This window comes from Columba livia, chromosome 24 (genome assembly GCF_036013475.1).
Source record: "Columba livia isolate bColLiv1 breed racing homer chromosome 24, bColLiv1.pat.W.v2, whole genome shotgun sequence".
Classification (NCBI taxonomy): Eukaryota; Metazoa; Chordata; class Aves; order Columbiformes; family Columbidae; genus Columba; species Columba livia.
In genome coordinates, this window is record NC_088625.1 from 2,338,472 (window position 1) to 2,358,654 (window position 20,183).

General features: G+C 46.6%; 1 protein-coding gene across 1 annotated transcript in view; it reads right to left on the reverse strand.

The window, feature by feature from the left end:
• KIRREL3 (kirre like nephrin family adhesion molecule 3) overlaps positions 1 to 20,183 on the reverse strand; it is a 219,468-nt gene that overhangs the window by 13,360 nt on the left and 185,925 nt on the right. Inside the window, 3 exon segments of the mRNA XM_021295955.2 lie at positions 9,849 to 9,954; positions 14,283 to 14,433; positions 15,486 to 15,643. Coding sequence (XP_021151630.1) covers positions 9,849 to 9,954; positions 14,283 to 14,433; positions 15,486 to 15,643 — 415 coding nt within the window.

Sequence of the window (20,183 nt, forward strand, 5' to 3'; positions counted from 1 at the left end):
AAAAAAGGAGGTTTCAAGATGAGGATTAAAGTGATTTGTGAGCACCGGGGCTCCAAAACCAGACTGAGAAATGTCCAGAGGTGCATTTGAGCTCAAGATCCTTCCAGATGTTGCAAAAGAAAGTAAAAAAAGGTTCCCAGGAGTTGTTTGAGTTTGGGAAAAAACACCCCAACAAGTATGCATTTGTACCAAACCCATCACTTCCACAAAACCTGTTTTTCCCTGTGTGATGTGTCGCAAACAGAATCAGATCAAGGTTCTCACTCCAGTTTTCCAGGGCTTTAATGCTGCTAAATCGATGTGGCTGGCCGAGCAGTATAGATCTTTTATAATGTCAAATTGTTTTTTAATAATGGCAGCTTGATAACCCTCTTGTAAAGCTTCTCAGGGTTGTTTTTAACAAGTCCACAACACGTCTTACTCACCTATTAACCTTCCTGTAATTATTTATAAACAGAATCTGAATAAAACGGAGCCGAGAAGACATGGAAGATGCTCCAGCAGCCCCATACGCTGCTTTAGCTCTTTGGGATTTCTTCCTAATGTCTGACCTCTTTCCCTGCATGGGTATTTCTTCTCTTCCAGGTTGAGTTACATTTTGTTATTTCCTTCTTCATATTTCTAACCTGCTTTTTATCGCTGTTTTTCACTGGGGGCAGCACCCAGTGCTTCCCAATTCAGTATCTTCTGGAAATTGAATCAGTCGGGGTGATGGAGAAAGACAGATTTCAACCAATATTTCAATCCCAGCTTCAAAGGAATTATTAGAGACAGCAGCAAAAAAACAATAATTAAAGAATAAAAAACCCCACATCTGTATTGTGTCCTTTGAACGGGAGGTGGGACTTAAATCCATAGTTCTGGCTACACAGATCCTTCCTAAGGAGTTGCTTTTTGCCACACATGTTCCTTGAACCAGAACTCCCAGCAGATTGGCTGCAACCCGGGGAAGCGGCGTGTATCGTAATTTTTAATTAAACAAGGCAAAATAAAGCACTTGCTTGCCATATAAATTGTGTTTACTAAGAACAGCTTAAAACAGATAAATATTTTCTTGGACGCATTTTAATTGCTTAATAAAAGTAGTGAGAATACCCACAAATACCTTAAATAAATGCGTGGCTGATGGAATGAATTAATTAACGTTTCATTCCTGGGAATGGCTATTAATTGTGAGAAATCGCTCAGAGAATGGGTTTTGTTGCTTTATTGCCAGCGGTACCTTCAATTGGGAATTGAAGTGCCGTAACGAGAGCCATCCCCATGGGAGTGTCACCCTGTCACCCTCCATGGGACGATGATGGAGAAGGATGGTCCTTCATGGATGATGGGCACAGTCCAAGATGGGCAAGGATGGTCCTTCATGGACGATAGGCATGGTCCAAGATGGGCAAGGATAGCGGGTGGCTCATGGTGGCAGCTCTACCTTTGCTGAGCATCACCCTTGAAATGATTGAAGGAGCGACATGGCCCAAGCGGTGTCACCAACACTCCCACACGGCTCCGGCGTGATGCATGGTACAAATTATGTCTTTATTAGGAGTAAATTTCCATAATGGTGATCTATGGGGTTGTCCCTCTCCTCCTGCCAGCTCCCTTCCTAATGAAGACATGTGGGTCCTGCATGGTTCCTCAGTCCCACTCCCTTTGCTGGCTTCATTTATCAGCTGGGTAATCTCACCGCCATCCAAATTACGAAGCCGGGCCTTGCAGAGTGGGGTTTAATTAAGTTCGGGAGGGCAGAGCCCTGAGCAAAGCGCTGAGCATCCTTCCTTATGGCGCAGGGAGCAAAGATGATGGTACCAACTGTACTCAAGCAAAAGCTTCTGAGCCGACTTTGCTACGCTCCCCCACCTATTTTTTTTTCATGTCGCCTTTTTCAGAAACAAAAATCAGTGAGAAATATTACAACCTTTTCCTGAATTTCAAGAGTTCAGGCTTGAGTGTCTGATTGCGCTTGCCACAATACATGGGATTTTACTGTTTTTAAACACTCTGGGGTTTTGATGATCATAATAACACCTTGCTGTGCAGAAGAAACCTCTGGTTTGATTTCCCGTCTCATCTCAGCTCTGGCATTGCTTCTCCTGCCAAGGCAGGAGGCCGGTGAGGAGCCTGATTGCTCATCAAACTGCAGACGTTGACGGAGGTGCATGGGTTTTGTGTCTCTTCCTCTGCATCAGCAGGTCCCAAGAGTGGGAAAAAATTAATGAGGGGCTTCTTAGGGCTCCCCAGATCCCACCTGAAAGATGTGGAAGTGGAGTTCAGCTCTCCGGAGATGGGCACGAACACCCCAAGGCCAATTCTGTGCCTGGAGAAACCAAGATGAGAATGTTTCTCTCTCCCAAAAGGCACAATTAAAGCCGTGTCATTTTGGCAAGAAAATAATCCAAATACCCTTTCTCTTAGCACGGGGATCAGAACAAATTGGCCGCAGAAGCGAAGGGGAAAAAGTAAACAAAGCTGTTAACTTGTCAACGACTTGACTGATCAACTGTTGGAAATGGTTAAAGGCGGCTGATGAGCCATGCGGATAATCAATGGCGTAACACAGATAACCAATGATGTAACGCAGATAATCATGGTGTAATACAGATAATCAATGGTGTAACATTGAAAATCAATGGAGCAATGCAGATAATTGATGATGTAATGCAGATAATCAATGGTATAATGCAAATAGTCAATGGTGTAACGTAGATAATCAAAATCCCCATCCTCTTCCTTCCCTTCCCAGGAGATTGTGCACCCGCCCTGTCCCCATTAATCCCTTTTTTGCTGCTTCTCTTGCCATGACGGATGCTTTTCTTCCCCTCACCTTTCACAAACACACCCCTTTTGCCATAACTCATCTCCCCTCCATAAAACTCAGCCCCAGAGCCATGGGATCATATGAAAACTGCACTTTTCCACCCCAAGTTAAATTATGAATATTAAATTCTTGATTTTTCTAGGTGCAGAGGTGGTTGGAAAGCATTCAGACAGGGCTGAAGAAGCAGGCTATGACAGCCAGCTGCCAAAATTGCTTTTCCTGGGGAAATTTTGGACATGTGAGTCACCCCTTAGTCCTGGCTGAGCTTGGAGTCGTCAGCTTATTTTTCACCTTAAAAAACATCACCCGTGCTTGTGGTATTTGCAACTTTACACCTCACTGTGCAATTCCTTTGGATTTGCAAGGAAAAAAATGGTGCTAAAGGTAGATAAAGAAGTGCAGCACCTCATCAGCATTAGAAATTTGCTGTCAGGGGGATCTCAGAGCCGAAAACACATATTTTGGATGACTACAAAATCTGCATGTTTTAGGGCAGAAACAATGGGCACGCAGGCAGGAATGGCTCCTGTCTTTCTGGCCAGAGAGCCCTTGGGTGGCTTTTCAAAGAGTTTTCTCTTTCTTGTTGCCATCCCACCATTCAAACTCGCTTTTTAGGCTCTATCTGCCTGAATTTTGGCATGTCCTCAGGTTGGTAAGAGGCACAAGCTCCTTCTCTGGCAGGTTCCTTGGATAATCCTGCCAGAAAAGTTAATTATTCAGGGTTGAACTGTGTCTAGATCAAATGATTCAAGTGACCAATGGAGGCACTTGGAGGTGTGCGCCCCGGGTGAAGATGGGTTGAGTCCTAATTCTGTAGGAACCTTCTTGTAGAACATGCCAAGGGCAACAATTTCAGTGGAATCCAACATGGGGCTCCACTGGCTCAACTGAGAGTAACTGGGGAATCTGGTAGTTCATAAGAAGGAATAATAAATGATACATCCAGAAATCCGTTCACCTTGTGCTAACAGGCAACATACGGGTGAAGAAGTAGAATAAAGTTGCAAGTTCACCAAAAGATCTGTTCATTTTTTTGCTATGAAATTCTTCCATCCATCCATCCATCCATCCATCCATCCATCCATCCATCCATCCATCTATCCATCCATCCCACCCTCAAAATTATACTCAAGTCACTATTCTTGGCCAAGCCTCTTGATCTCCTTAGGCCATCCTGTAACAACACTGTTCTCAGCCACACTATGAGAAAATAATCGTATGATACGACAAAATAAAGAAAATAATCAATAATACGAGAAAATGTGACTGCACACTGGTACAACAGACTGATTTGTGATTATCTATTGACTTCTGTATAAACCAGCAAGAAACAGTATTTAAAAAATGAGAACTCTCCAAAAGTAAAAAGATTTAAGTCCTTAATTACATGCTTCAGTAGCAAAGCCGAGCTGAGCAATAAGCATTGCTTGATTCGAATCCAGACCCGACAGCTCATGTTCTTCTTCACTTTAATATTTGCCAGTGGCTTCTGGAGAGTTTGGACGGGAGCACAAACCCAAGGACAACGTCAAGAGCTGAAATTAATGGAGTTTCTCCATGATCTGATGCTGGATGAGACCAAACAGTCCCCTTTTTTGGGGGTCTTTCCGGCCTCATCCTTCACACCACATGTGTCCCCGGCCATGTTCTGCACAAACGGAGATGAGTGCTCTTAAATCAACATCTTGCTTAACTCGGAAGCCGTAAGAGGATTCATTATTTATATTGCAGTAACACAAAAGCTTAGCATATTTTAAGCTGTCTGAAATGACTTCAAGGCAACATTTCCCCTCTCTGAATATTTTTTAACAAAAGACATTGAGATGTCTCTGAATCAAGTGGCAGGAGGAAACTCTCTTATTTCTTTCACAAGGGAAAATAAAAAGAGAAAGAAAAAGCCCCTGTGGTCCAGCTTAGGATCACCAAGGAATGGATGACCAAGAAGTGATGGAGGCATCTCTAGAACTTCCCAAATATGAACACAGGCGGCCGTATCCTTCAGAGGCAGCAGGGGAGGAGGTGCTGAGTGCTGGGTGTCATTTCTTTTCATTTTTTCTCTCTCTTTTTACATTTTCAGTTTAGTCACAGCATCTCTAATTTCCTTAGATCTGAAGCCACCTCATGAGACTGGAAGGGAACGATAGAGAAGAAAGACAAGGGGGTGAAAAAAACCCAAAAAACCCCAAACCCACCAGTAATCTTGTAAAAGTCAGTTTTGAAAAATCAATTTTCTTGTGTGACAAGATTTGCTTGAGGCTTTTCGTTCTGTGAAATCAGCCCATCGTCCTGCGGGAGCACGTGAAGGAAGCGGCGAGTGTGGTTTGGAATAACTCCGATTAAAGGTGGTTAAATTCGGCTGGAGAAGCCGCCGCGTTCCTTTGCAAATGGGAGAGGAGATGTGGCTCGGGGAGCCAAGGATGTGCCTTCCCTGTCACCTTCCCGGCCTCACGTATCTTGGTGGAGTCCGCCAGCATCCCAGGGATATTTCTGCCTAATATTTTATTTTGTATTTTATTTTTAGAGCCTGTCTTTCCCTCTCCAGCTGCCGCTGCGCTCGCTGGCAGATGGGGCTGATGCATCACAAAGGAGATCTGAAGAATTCATTTCCCGTCATATATATATATATATATATTTATATGTATTTTCTTTTTTTCTTCTGCCAGCTTTCATTTTCACTTCAGAGCAAAGGTCCAGTTGTCTAGGAGGAAACTATAAAGACAAACCTGGGCAGGAAAACAGAGATATAGCCAGGAAGAAAAACGTCACTGTGTCAATGACTCGAGACCTCCTTGTGCTTCGCATTCATTTCAGCCTCCGTTTTGCTGTGTCTATAAATTAGATTTATGCCGTCGCTGCTGTAAAATGCCTGCAGGGCCCTTTCCCACTGGACTGAAGGATGGAGCTGGTTTGGGGGAAACAGGTCCAGAGTGTGCCAAGAAATGGTGCAGAGCCAGTGTGACGGTTCCACCTGAAGATGCTGAAATGCTTCTTGCCTGGACCAGACGATCCCACATCGTCTCTCCTGCTCCGCAGGGACACCCAAGGGTCTGCAGTGCCACCCTGGGTCTCCTCACTGTCCCCAGAAGAGTTGTCCCGTTATTTTTCCCCTGTGAACATGACATTGAGCTTGATGGGCGGCGTGACTATGGACTTCACACCTTGCCACTGGTCACTGGCTTTGCCGTCTGTTTCAAACCCTTGACCGTCCCTTTTAAATATTAACAGAGATGCGTTCAGCATTTAATAAGAGCTTAATACTGCAGATTGCCTTTTTGTGGTGGAGAAAGCAAAATATGTGCCCATGAGGTGGTGGCCTCAGCGGTCAGAAGCTCTGGGGAATGCGGGGTGCAGGGGGGATGTTCACTTTTCTTCTGGGCAGAAGAAAACAAGCAACACAGCAAACACACCAACTCCCAGGAGACGTTTTTCAAAGGCATCAGAATTTCATATTGAAATATATTCAGACTTTATAGTGCCAGAAGAGGGAAAACGGCCACTGCTGTGGCTTGGCTTCTCAACAATGCATCGTTTGCTGCTTATCTGTAAAGAGTTGCCAAAGAAACGCATTGCCCCGAGTATATGCATCTACTTCCCATCATCCAACCATCCCTTCAGACCTCGGCAACCTACAGATCTGTGAATATATCTGCTGGTAGCTCAATGGAAGAGGCATTAAACTTCAAATACACCTTTTCCCCTGGTGTTTCACCTGGGAACGGAGACGTTGTGCACATCTAGAAGCCCGGTTGACCCAGTGAGGCTGATGAGAGACATCAGTTCCCAGTGCCTGGGGCGGTTTCTCCTTCTACCTGACAGTCCTGGCAGCAGGAAACAATTCCCAAGACTCTTCCTTCCATCTACCAGCTCTTTGTCATGTAGCAAATCTGCCACTTTCTCCCCCAAGACCAGCAGCCAAAATACCCACAGACCTGGACATAACAGAAATGGAGGAACCGGGTCTCTTTCCAGTTTGCCCCTTTGCAGCATCAACAAGTCCCATGTTTTTATTTTCCCCCACACAAAGGCAGAGGAAGGTGAGGACACTGTGTCCCACCAGGTGCATCTGAGCCCCATCACCCTTAGAGAACACCTCTTTAAGAAGCAGTTGAGTTTGGATTAATATTTGATGAGTGACAGTTGGTTCAGAGATAAAACAATGTTTACCCAACGAGAAGTGTCTTTTCTATAGACCAGAGCCCACCGAGCAAACAAACAGATGATGTTCCTTGTGGGATGCTGCGGGCTGGCTCCGAGCTCTGGACATGTGGTCCAGGAAGATCTTCACCGATATTTGGGCAGGTGTCTGTTTGTCCATCAGTCCCACGCTTTATTTTGCAAGTGCAGTGGTCCCCAGAATCAAAATATCCCCCCACACCTCTGCGCTTACAAAAATAACATTATTTGCAAAGGTCTCTGCGGGCCTTGAGGGTGAGAGTGAGATATGGATTATTATTGTGCTGCCTGTACCAACTCCCCCACAATAATCAGCACCTGAGGAGCCCGAAAGGCTGAGGGACTCTGCTTCTTTCAATATTCAACTTGCCCATTTTCTTCTGTCGCTTTAAAGATTCTCTTTCTTACCACGAGTGATAAATAATAACAGCGAGGAAAAAAAAGAACGCACCCCACAGACACACAACAGACATCAAAAGCCGTGAGAAGATTGGAAAACAGAGAGATCTGAAGGGAGAAAAGAGAAGCCCCGGTTGTGAGTCGCTTCACATTACCTCGACTTCTGCTGCTATCCATTAATTTTACCCGTCGGCACAGGTGGTGGAACGATGGTGACAGCTAATTACTCGCCCTCCCTTTCCCTTTCGTGCCTGTTTGCTTGTGGCAAAAGCCAGAAAATTCCCAAATTACCCCTTCCCCATCCCAGAATTGTCCACTTCCATGATCAATTAATCCCTACGCAAAAAACCCAACACGCTGTCCACGCCCCAGCATCACGAGATTTTAAATCCAAAGGGGTTCTGGCTTGATCCCCCATTAGAAAATTCCACCGAGGCCAAACATTTTGCAGAAACCTGAAGATTTTGGATAAAATGTCATTAAATCCCCCCAAAAGATGCAGTGCGGGCTGTAGCTTTGCACTCTGTCTCCAGGAGCAGGTCACCCTAACCAGGTTTTCCTCATGTTAAAACCCACCTGTGTGTGATATATTATATAAAAGAGCATGAAAAAAACCCTCTTAAGGAAAAAGCCACTGCCTTGATTTCATCCAAGCCACGTTCTCTGTGGGGGCAGAAGGAGATTTTTGTCTCCTGGGAGTTTACCCCCAGAAAAGGGGATTTATTAGACTTTTTTTCCTTTCTCTTCAGGGCCATTTACTGACATATTGGGAGGTATTAAAAAGGGATGTCTCCACAAGACAAAGATCTGGTATCTCTATGTGAGGTGGAGGGAAGCCAGAGGAGATGTATTAGAGTGGTTCTCTCCTGAGGAGACACAAAAAAGAATCAGGTTTCCTCTCTGTTGTTTGTTTTTAAGGCAGAATAAGTTCATTTTCACCAGCTGCCGAGCTTGTGTTCTGCATTTTCACACCTCCAAGTATCTCGGTCCTGGGGACTCCAAGTTTAAGCGCCAAAAATCTGCCACCTTTATGTATTTAGTGAAGAGCTTTGGAATCTTTTGGAAGGGAAATGAAATCAAGGACGTAGCCTTCCCTGGATAGTCCCCTGCTTAATTTTCCTCCTAGCTGTAAATACAAAACCAGGACTATTTGTATCTTTGACATTAATTGACTTCTCGAATTAATAACTCTTCTGTGTAACCAGGAACGCAATTATTGCTTTGTTGTGCCGGAAGGAATCGCTCCTGCCAGCAAACTCGATTGTGCTAATTAAGCTGTACGAGCCCAACAGGAGGCGGGTCATGGTGACCTGTCCCCAGAGGTGCCTCCTCCATTATCATCAACTGCAAACCCAGAACTGATTGCATGCTCGTGCCTGTGTGCTCAGAACTTCAAGGCAGTTTTCCATACTCATATTCTTGTTGGCTTAGACCGATAAATCTTTGAGAAAAGGGGTGTTTCCTAATGCTGGCAGCCCCCACAACCCACGCCGAGCTCACTGGAGCAATGGTTGAAGATCCCAAGTGGTAACAATGACCCTATGCACTCAAGGAGAGTGTTCCACTCAAGAAGAACATCCCACTCAAGAACATTCCATTCAAGGAGAATGTTCCACTCAAGGAGAACGTCCTACTCAAGGAGAGCCCATCCCCTATGTCCCTCCATGTCTCCAGCCCTGGGATTTCTGCTCTGGCCTGAGCTCTGCTCCACTCTCCTGGGCTTAGAGATGCTCATGGCAGGTGCTTAAGGGTTACACAGAGATGGCAATAGAGTTGTATTTTTCAAATCATAAAAGGGTAGGCAAAAAAATTTTAAAAAGGAATTTTCCCATAATAGACTTTTCACTCAGCACGCTTTGCTCGTTATGTCCCCAAACAGATGGCTCCACCAGCTCAGTGCCAGGACTCTCAATCCACTCCAAACGCCAATGAATCTCTGAATGAGGACATGCTGCATGCAGCAAAAATGCAGCAGACGGCCTAACGTGGAGGCAACTGGAGCCTTTCACCGTGAAACAACATCATCAAGGCAAGAGCAGCGTCAGGGACCATTGGGGAGGGGATGCTGGGAAAAGGATAAGGCCAGAGCAGGTCTCTGCTGCTCTGGGGCATCAGGGTCCAGTCATTGCATCTCTAGCCATGGTGATGAGCTGGAACCATCACCAAGTTGTGACAGAGATGTCACCAGAAACTGCAGCTGGAGCTGCCCAGGGAAGTGGTGGAGTCACCATCCCTAGAGATGTTTAACAGACACGTAGATGAGGTTCTTAGGGACACAATTTATTGCTGGAGTCAGGTTAATGTTTGGACTTGATGACCTTGACTGTCTCTTCCAACCAAAATCATTCTAACCCTACAAGTGCTCTTGGGTGACCTGAAGGAGATAATTTTGCATGGTGGGGAGCACGAGAAGCTCTTGATAGATGGAGCCACATGGTGCTGGCAAGTGGGACAGCTGCCTTACCTGTACTGGGTGACGGCGGGGTTGGCCTTGGCCGAGCAGTGGAATTTGACAGTGTTGTCCTCCAGGACCGGCTGCGGCTCCACCGACAAGTTCACCAGGGGGGGATCTGCAAAGAGAAGGAGATAAAACCCATGAGCGACCCCCAGAAGCTTCTGAGGCTGGGAAGCACTTTCTGAGTCTAGAAAGGAAAATTTGGTCATGATAAAAACACGGCAAAAGCCTTGAGACTCCTTGAGGCTGTGAGACGATGCTCAGGGCTTGGTAAGACAGGCTTGTGTCACGCACACTGCTCTCGTCTTGGAGAACGTCAGTAAACAAGGCAGAAAGAGGAGCCGCGCAAATCATTCGATGCAGCATTTCACATCAAAAACGTTAACGCCAGCACCAGTTCCTGTTTCAGGAAATCAACTCTCTTGCTTTGAAAAGCTCCCGTTTAATATCGCGCTGGGTAATGATGATCTTTTGTCTATCTGCTAACATGAAAGTGGCATTTCTGCTCTTTCATCAGCTTAATCATCAGTGCCAAGCCCTTAGTGGTGTCATAGGCCCTTCAGCTTTTCCAATTGGTGCTCAGTTTCTCTTCTTTTTACATAATAAGCGTCTAAATGCTTTAGTGACAAACAAAATTTAGGAGAGAACAGATGAAAGAAAGCCAGAAGAGAAAAGGTTGCGATGTTTAGGTGGGGAATAAGAATATCCAGAGTCGTTTTGATTTTTCCTGTTGTCTGAGAGTGGATGTTAATGGGTTAATGCCTTAGGGACACGGTTTGGTGCCTTAAGGACATGGTTTAGTGCCTTAGGGATACGGTTTGGTGCCTTAAGGACATGGTTTGGTGCCTTAGGGACACGGTTTAGAGGGGGACTTGCCAGTGTTGGGTTAACGGTTGGACTCAGTGATCTTAAAGGTCTTTTCCAACCTAAACGATTCTATTATTTCATGATTTTATGGTGCTCCATTTGCTCCATTTTATGATGCCCCACCGGAGCCCCGCTTTGTCGCCAGCAAAGCCACCTGCCTCCTCGATGGGGAAATGATGACGGGGAAATTATAGGTATTTTCAATTTACCCTAATCTCAATTTTTAAAATGTGCAACTCAAATGACAATAAAGATGAGCGCAGTTGGGAATAGAAATGAGCTTCCCTAACAGAACAGCCCAGAGATATTTAGTGGGCTCCTAATTCATTTGCAGGCATCCTGACACGTCCCTATTGTTAGACAACAACAGCTAATCACCTTCCTTTGTTAAGTATGAATCACAGTTCTCTTTAGTAGCTTCCCCATTGTTTGATGGTTTAGTAGCTGTGCCTGCGATTTCCAGAGCAGCCGCTTTGTATTAAAATGAGCCCAGCTCCCTCCTGCACTCAAAATAAAATAATAATAAAAAAGGAAAAAAAAAAAGAGCGAAGGAAATGAATTAAAGGCTTTGATCTTGCCTTTCACAAATGCGATTGGGGTTTCTAATATGGCAGTAGCCGCGGATGGCGTGGGTTTGTGTGTGTGAGCGCGTTTTGGGGTATTTTAGAGATGGGAAGAAAAAAAAAGACCCAAATTGTAACTCATCAGAACGTAATTCCACTTGGTTACAATTATAATTCCTGCCTGGCTTCTTGTAATTAATTTGACTGATGGAATCAGCTAGAGCCAGCCCACAGGTGGCCGGGAGGAGAGAGTGTGTGCAAATGCCCACGTGGCCAGGTACCTCATGTCCCTGGAAGCAGCTCGCTCTGGGTACCAGCAGCATCCCAGGGGACCAGCAGCATCCTGGGGGACCAGCATCCCTCTTGGGAAACACCATCATCCTGGGGGACCAGTGTCCCTCCGGGGACCAGCATCCCTCAGGGGAGTCAACATCATCTTGGGGAACCAGCATCATTCCAGGGAACCAGCATCCCTTGAGGGAACCATCATCCCGGGGGACCAGAATCCCTACAGGGGACCAGCATCCCTCCCCACCAGCTGTGCAGGCACCAAGACACCTGAGCAAACCCCTCAACTCCCACTATTTTAGATTATCCCTTGGGAAATGTTCACTGGGGTCATAGGCTGAGAGCTCTACCGGCTCTTGCGCTGCTGGGTGCTGACCCCTCTCTGTGCTCCGCTGCCTTCCCCAGCCTCTGAATCCCAAAACAGGAGGAATGAGGAGCTAGAAGCAGCTTGAGATGCCTCTTCAGCCCTGGGCTTTCACGCTGCCTGTCGGGAACCACAAAAGGGAATCAAACACTCCAATGCTACAAGGATAAACGCAGCAGGAGACCCTCGGTTTGCTCATCACCCCAGTTTACAGGCCCTGCACCTTCTTCTGACTGCAAAAAATCCAGATGCAGTCAAATCCCTTCTTGCCACGTAAAAAAAAAGGTGTAAAAATGAGCGACTGCATCTGTGTGCGCAGAGGTTTGGAGCAAATGGCTTTAGATAAGCAATAACCCCGCTCCTCCCCATCCCAGGATGTGTGTTTCCACGGAGCCCCTGCACTCTGGCAGTATAAATAGTTTATAGCGTATCAAACTATTAAACATGATTTTAATCCCACTTGTGATGTTCGGCGCACAACTCACAGGAGGTTGACTTTGATGTGGCTGGTAGAAGGGAAATCACATCGAACAGATGTTCCAGCTGGAGTCGCTTAGTGTTTCCATTACAGACCCTGCTCTGGGTTGGTTTATTTTTTAATTCCTTCCCCCCCCCCCATTTTAAAACTTTTTTTGGAATGGGAAGGTTTTATGACTCAGCTATTTCATCGATGGTAAGACTGGCAGATTGATGGGAACCAAACTTCAACTCTGCATTAGCCAGAAGAGAATATTCTCTCCCACCACACGCACGCACCCTGTGTAGAAAAGAAACCATTTCCTTGCCGAGTGTGAGCATTTTTGATGCTCTTTTGAGTTGCAAAAGGAAACGAAAGCAGGAGTGATTTATCAGGTTGCTGCTTCCCGGGAGGGATTATTTTTGCTTCCCTGGGTTTATTTTGCAAAACGTGTAGCTGGGCAACGTTTGCCAGGGTGCAAAGAGCCGCGGTGGAGAGATGCGGGCTGTGCCAGGCTGGGGCAAGCTTGGCAGCCAACAATTGCTGCCTCCTTACTTATTCTTGCACAAAACACTTAAGTTTTTATCCCCAAAAGTTGCTGTTTCTCTGCCAGATGTTGGAATAAGGGTGCAGAGGGCTATGCAGCCTACCTTATCACTGCAGCAAGGACAGCTCCCCAGGAGAAATGAGCAGCACAGATAAGTTTTGCTCAAGAAAAATACCTTTAGCTCTTCGCAAAGTCCTTGTGGTTGGGAGTGAAGCCCGATGGAGTGGGCAGCACCTTCAGCATGCGTGTGGACAAAATCCACCCCACTGCAGGCTGGTTAATCCATCTTGACATTTCCCATCCCTCCATCACCCATCCAGGTCCAGGAAATTGATATCCTCATTAAGAACAACACACTTCTAATGGCTGGATAGGTTGTTATTATTATTACTTTCACAGCGTGGAGTGTTTAATGGCTCGGAGTGGAAATCGGGTGTTTTTTATTGGATTTTTCTCTTTTTCAACGCAGATTCTGCCAGGATGCGGCTCACGTCTCCCACCCTGTGTTGTACACTATGTCTCTGGCTCCGTGTTGTTCGCGAGGATGCGCGTGCATCTCATTGTAACTGTGAAATAACCCATGTTATTATCTCATTTTATGTGGCTGGTGCTGTCCTGGCGACCCGAGAGCCTGTTAATCTTCCTGCAGTGAAAGCTGGAAGTCTGAAATGGGTGTATTTTCTGCCATGCTTGAGTTTGTTCAGCCAGTTTTAATTGGGCTCTGGAAAGCAGCTGGCGTGCTAATATCGAACACCACGCGTTCGCAAATTGTTGGTAAATACAGCTGCAGGGATTGTGTGTGCGGATGAAGCCGGGGATGAGCAGCAGCTCTTGCAGGGGAGTGGGGAAAAGAGCTGTGAAATGTGGATTTTTGAGGAAGGGAGATTTTTCTTCATGGATTTACGGTAAAGGGGGAATGATATTGCTCTCAACACACACCTGTTCCCTTCAGGTGGTGATTGACATTGGCTTTATTTTACAAGAGGGAGAATTCCCACCCACCAGGTGCCTAACACGCTGTCTCGGTGGAGAGTAATACAAAAAACTTGCTGTAAAACAGCTTATGAGACTGAAAACATGCTTTTTGTACCAGAAATCTTCATGGGTCATGTCCAGGGATGCTATTTCTGCTGCTTTTCCTCAAAATCATTGACATGAGACACAAAAGATGTCCCCATGGGGGTTTGTGTCCATCTGGTGCCCCAGGGAGCTCAAGGGAGACAAGATCTACCTCTGGCTGCACCCTGCCAGTAGATCCCAGTAAAGGGAAACCCCCACATCCCAGTATCCCACTCGTGACCAGAGTCAGACCCACGCGGGCAGCCCCGGGGTGGTGATGGAGACTCTGTGTACTCACGTTGGATGTCGATGGTGACCGAGGTCTCCTTCCCGCCGGGAACGGCTTTGTTGGTGGCGCGGCAGATGATGCTCTCGCCGTTCTCGATGTCGGAGGGTGCGAGGAAAAGGGTGCTCATGATGCTCTCCCTCTTGCCGTCGCGGAGAACCGTCTGCGGGGGAGAAATAGGGGTGAGAAAAGGTAATAACCACTGTGACGGATACTGGAGGATTTTGGCTCCTCAGGGCCAGGTCTGAGCATTCTGCAGTGGAGAAGGTGGCTTGGGGTGAGCAGGAAAAGTTATAAACAACTGCATGTCAACGGCTTTGGGTCTTAATTAATTCCACTTGACTGGAGAGAGGGAGAGGTCAGTTCTCCCTGGTTTTAATTAGCGCTGCCTCTTGTGTGGGGAGATGGGGTGATTCCCCCTCTCACCCATCAGCAGAGGTATCAATGTGCTCTGCAGAGTGACAGGCAGGAGGAAATATAGAGGTTTTTGTCTCTATCAGGATGTTGCTGGAACGAGGGTGGGTGGAAGCAGAGGGTGAAATGTTCATTAAAACATTTCAGGAGCTTCAAGAGGGATGCCTTTGACTCTCGGCTTTGAAGTTTGCTCGCGTTACAAATGGCTGCAAACTGACCCATTTTACGTCTCTTGTTTTGTTCTTGAGAAATTTCCATTAGAAATGTCAAGTGTTACCGAATCATCAGCACTTACCAGATGTCAGGCATCTGTAAACAGGAGAATGTGTGGGTACCCATTCCGAGTACACTGTTGATTGCTCTTTGATGTTGTCTTTTATGACCCAACAAAGGCTTTTCTGTTCAAATTTAAAAAATGCCAACAACTCTGATTTTTTTATGGAAAATTGCTGTTGGGTGGGATTGTATGTCACTGTGACCACTTTTGATCTGGAGATTCTGCTCCAGCCAAGGCTGGGTCTATGCAATATCAATATTGCACCCAGGTGGGATTTTTGGGGGGAGAAGTGGGTGTGCCAGGCAATTATAAGCTATGAGAGGGTACATAAGACCAGCTAAATTCAGAGCATTTTGGTGACAACTTGTAGTTTTTTGACTGCATCCTTCATCCTCTCCCTCAGGGAGGTTGTTGGGGTGGCGGCCTCACCCCTGTAGATATTTTGGGGCTGTATCAAGAGCAGTTCCAGGCCTGGGACCCTCTTTTTAAGCAAAAGAGCCCAACGTGTCCCCATCCCACCTCACCTTGGAATAGGTGGCTCCGTTGACGACTTCTCCTTTGCGCATCCAGGCGATGGAGGCAGCTGGCTTGGCGTTGTCTGCGTGGCACGTCAGGTTGAGGGGGTCTCCTGCTCTCAGGCTGATTATGGGGCCCCCCATAATGATGGGATCATCTGGAGGAACTGCAAAGAGACAGCACAAAGGAGATAAAGTCATTTTAACCCGTCCTGTTGTTTCTGGGGGGCTTTTTTGGACCAGACGGTGACATCTCAGACCTCCGTAGATGGTTGCGATGGGGCTGTGGCACCATCCAAAATTGCAAATTGGGAGGTAGGTGGGTGCGATTTGGAGCAGGTGCTCAAAAGAACTGAATTTGGACCATCATCTGTTATATTTATTGCGGGAAAACAGCTTATTACGGGTGTCAGGAGGGTGGTTTCCTTTGAAGAAAGGGATGGAGGGAGCCCTGAGCTTTGATTTCCCTGTCGCTTTTGCTCGCTGTGCAAAAAGTTGTGAATCTCCCGTGGTTCGGTCGGGCTCCCTCTCGCCATGGCGAGTCTTTTAAGTGTCTCCCCTCTGTGAAAGCGCATTTTTTGCCGGGGGGCATCGAGGAGACGTTTAAGATCTTGACTTTGCTTTGAAACCAGTTCAACCTGACAGCCCTGGATTCTCATTACAGGATGTGGCATCGCGTGGACCCCGGGCATCTCTGTGGCTTTTTCTTTGTGTCAGAGACAAGGAGGGATGGAAATAAAGCAGGAGATGAGGGGCCACCCGAGCATCATCATCTCTTTTGTGACTGGCTCTTGAACCACCACCAGCACCGTAAGAGATGAAAAATTCACCTTTCATCTCTGCTCTGGAGGTGAAGAGACATCTGAGACACTGTCTTTGCAATAAAACACAGGTTTTGCTACAGATAAATGTGCTGTACAGCCACTTTATGTCCTGTTTTGGGGGTTCTGGGGACCCAAAGAGGATTGGGAAGCCATCAGATGTGGAGGACACAGTGGAAAACATCCCTATGGCCCCAAAATAAAATATAAACTATATTAGCAAGGAAATTCCTGCTTCACAGGCAGCTCAGAAACAGGCGGTGAGAGCTCCCCACCCTCCAGCATCCTCTCTGAGGGGACGCAGATGGGGAGAACTTGCCAGTTTTCCACCAAAATGGAACTTTTTTGTTAAATTCAGGGCTGTGTGAAGTCCCAACTCCTGACTCTCCTCTTTTAGACCCTTCATGGCACCTGGGACAATACAAATCAGTTTAGAAACCTGGCTTGAGATGGGATCCTCTTCCCAACAACCCCCCACCTGCTTTCTGCAAATAACAAGCCTGCAACGCTTGAAGGTTTTTCCCTGAATTTTGACTCATTCATTTATCATCTTTCCTTCTCTCTGGGGGAAAGAAGCGGAAGAAAGAAGAGGACACAACCAAAAACCTTATTGAAGACCTCGTGGGACCTTCTTCTACTGAAACTAAGGAGAAAAAGGAACATTTTGATCTGTTCACCACAAAACTTTTCATCCCAACCACCACATCTTGAAGTGAGCGTCTTCCTAAAGTCAATTTAAAGTATGACCCGCATCCTCCTCTCTCAAACACAGATGGTGTTTTGATTAATTTTGGTTGGAAAAGACCCTCAAGATCATTGATTCCAACCATTAACACAACACCAGTAATAAACCGCGTCCTTAAGAACCTCACCTATGCAATTAATCTCAATTAACACCATCCTTAGCCACCGCAGTACAACCAGTCACTGTACATGCCCTACTTTTGCACATCCAGAGTCTAACTGGGACTTAAAAGTTGTAAGTGGAGCTGCCAGGATGGAGGTTCAGCCTGGGTGGGGTTAAACCAGGACTAGGGTGGAGCTCCTGGATTAAAGGCAAAACTAGGAGATGCTAAAGACGCAAGAAGGGATCTGATGTTCAGCACGACTTTGATGTGGAGGATTAGGGACGAGGTGATCAAGGAAAGGTGGAGAAGTTGGTAAATCCTTAAGAAGACGCAATTTGCAAAGCCCATCAAAATTAATGAATTTTAACCAGAAAGATAATTTACCCCAAGGCGTAGGCCAGAGATATTGTTCATTACCTCCACCACCCTCTGCAAGATTATTATTTAGGATGGTTCAGCCTCTGAATTGGCAAAAGCAGAGCGAGAATCCACAAAACTCACCACTAATTCAAAAAAAAACCCAACACACCACAAGAAAAAATGAAAACCACAACCTCGAACCCTCTGATGACTATTTTGTTTGGCCCATCACTATGAAAATAATCTGCGAATTCCTCGTTGCGCGATTCTCCCTAACGCTGAGCGCTGGCTTTGGGCTTATTAAGGCGCGACTGAAGTGCAAGCAAGCTCTGAGTTTAGTGTCGCCGGGGGAAATCTGCTCCTTGTCTATTGCTCCCGGAGCAGGAGGCGTGTGATGAGCAGAGAGTCACCAGCAGAACCTTTAGCAAGTTTATTAAACCTTTGTGGGGCTGCGAATGCCAGAGATTTGGGTCTGTCCCGGTAGTTTTGCAGCTCAGAATTAGAAGAGTGGGAGGAGGGAGATGCAAATGCAGATTTCAAGCAGAGCCAAAACAGATAAATGAGTTTTTGCTGCTTTCTGTATCTTTTTTTTTTGCCCTGTCAAGTACTGCAATCAACACAGAGCATTAAGAATGAACCCAGAGGCAACTTCTGTGGCGGAAAAGGGAAGCAAATGAAAAAAAAATCCGTTATTCTTAATTTACTCCAGTTAATTTTAGCTTAATTTGATCACAATGTTCTTCTGTAAATATCGGCCCTCCTTTAATAAGCCAGCAGAGGCTGCGATTGCGATGTAATCACCCGGTGGATCGTAAAAGACTTTCTGCGTTAATTGTGAGGAGGAACCGGAGCTATTCTGCAGCAGGTATGGGACTGCAAAGAGAGATAATTATAACCAGAGCTAATTAGTAATTATAACAGGCCTCTCCTCGAAATTGCATTTTTTAGTTAAATATTCCCCCAGTTCTCCTAAAAAACTTCAGTGCTGATGTCAGGAGCATCATGGGTGATGACAAGGGGTGATGGGTCACCCGTGTCCTCGTCCTGGTAGGTGATGGAGAATCTCAGCGCTGGTTTCTAGGGAAGCGAGGGAGTTTGACCAATAAACCTGTGAGGCAGAGCAGCGACAGGAGAGGGTGCTCTTGCATCTTGCGATGGATGCGCCGAGGGATGTGGGGTCCTGGCACGGGGATGAGGGGACCTTTCACTTCCCCAGGGAAGCTCTGTCTCCCTAGGGATGCTCCATCATCGGAGCCTGCGGAAATCAGAAAAGCTTTAGATGAGACGGGAAAAACAGGAGCCACGGAAGCTGGGAAACGGGCAGTAATGGCTCCGATTGCGTTTTTGAGTTGTGCAAACGGGCATAAACCCCCAAAACTCTGTCCAGAAAAGAGCTCAGGGGTCCTGGCCACCAAGACACCGTGTTATCACAGGAGGTGTCTAAATCCTGGTGGGGAAACAGGGACACGCACACCCCGGATAGCAATTTTCAAGGCAGGTGGCCTTGAAAGAAATGGTTTTGTTCCTATGGAGATCTTGCCCAAATCTCTCTTTTTTTTCAGTTCGATTGTAGCGACATCCTTCATTCCAAAAGGGAAACTTTTCAAACCTTTGCAATTTTCCCCTTCCAGCCTTCTTGCTGCCTTTGCACCGCTCAAAGTACCTTTGAACAGCACGAGGAAGCAAAAGTTGCTCTGAGTCTTGCCAGGAAAAGCGGCAGAGCAGCAACCAGAGCAGCTCTGAGGAGCCTGGGCGTGAAAATCCTCACTCTGGATCAAACGGAAGGTTTTATCAGCCTGTAACCCCTTTGCTGCACATCTGCCCTGATATTTGTGGGTGCAACCTCAGACGTTAAGCAGAAAAATATTGACAAAAGTGCAATGTTATTGATGGAGGAGCAATGTCCTAACACAGTTCTTTCTGTGCAGGCAGCGCCGAGAGTAGTAATTAAACAAAGCCGGCCTGGATGGCCTAAAAGGATTTAATCTCTGCAATCTCAGTTTTAATTACTGGGCTGCACCGATTCTGACCCATATTAGCCTAAGCTGATGCGATATTTTTTTAATCTAGTTATTTCCTCCCAAGCAGAGCTGTCTCCAGGGGGCTCGTTTGGGCAGCAGGCTCAGCTCACAGCTGGGTACGGTCTAACTAGGCCAGCGCTGCGGGATTTCTTTATGATTATATTTCTTTTTTCCTTTTTTTTTTTTTTCTGCACGTCTTGGTATCGTTCCCGGAGAGAAACACAGAAACACCGGCAGAGAGAAACCTGTGCAACATGGGTGTGTGGTGGGGAATGGCAAGAGGGAGCAGGACAGCACCAGGGCAAGGGCAAGGGGATGCGATGCTGGGCCAAACCAGGAGCTGGCAGCTAAAACCAGCTGGAAGGGGGGTGAGGATGGAGTTTGAGGCCTTGGAGACACCCGGGAAGGGGTGGATGAAGGACAGTTGGTTGGCAACCTTTGGCTCCGAGAGCAAGTGACTCAACCGCTGTCCTGAGGCTTGAATGGGAGGAAGGGGAGTGTGTGTCAACAGCAGGAATTGCGATGCAAGGCACGGAGGGTCCTCCATCCCCTGCTGCTGCTGTGGGAGAGAGGTGCTGATCCAAGAGTGTGATCCCAACCTGAGAGCAAGACCCTAAGCCAAGAGTGAGGGGTTAAACTAAGAGATGTTAATTCAAG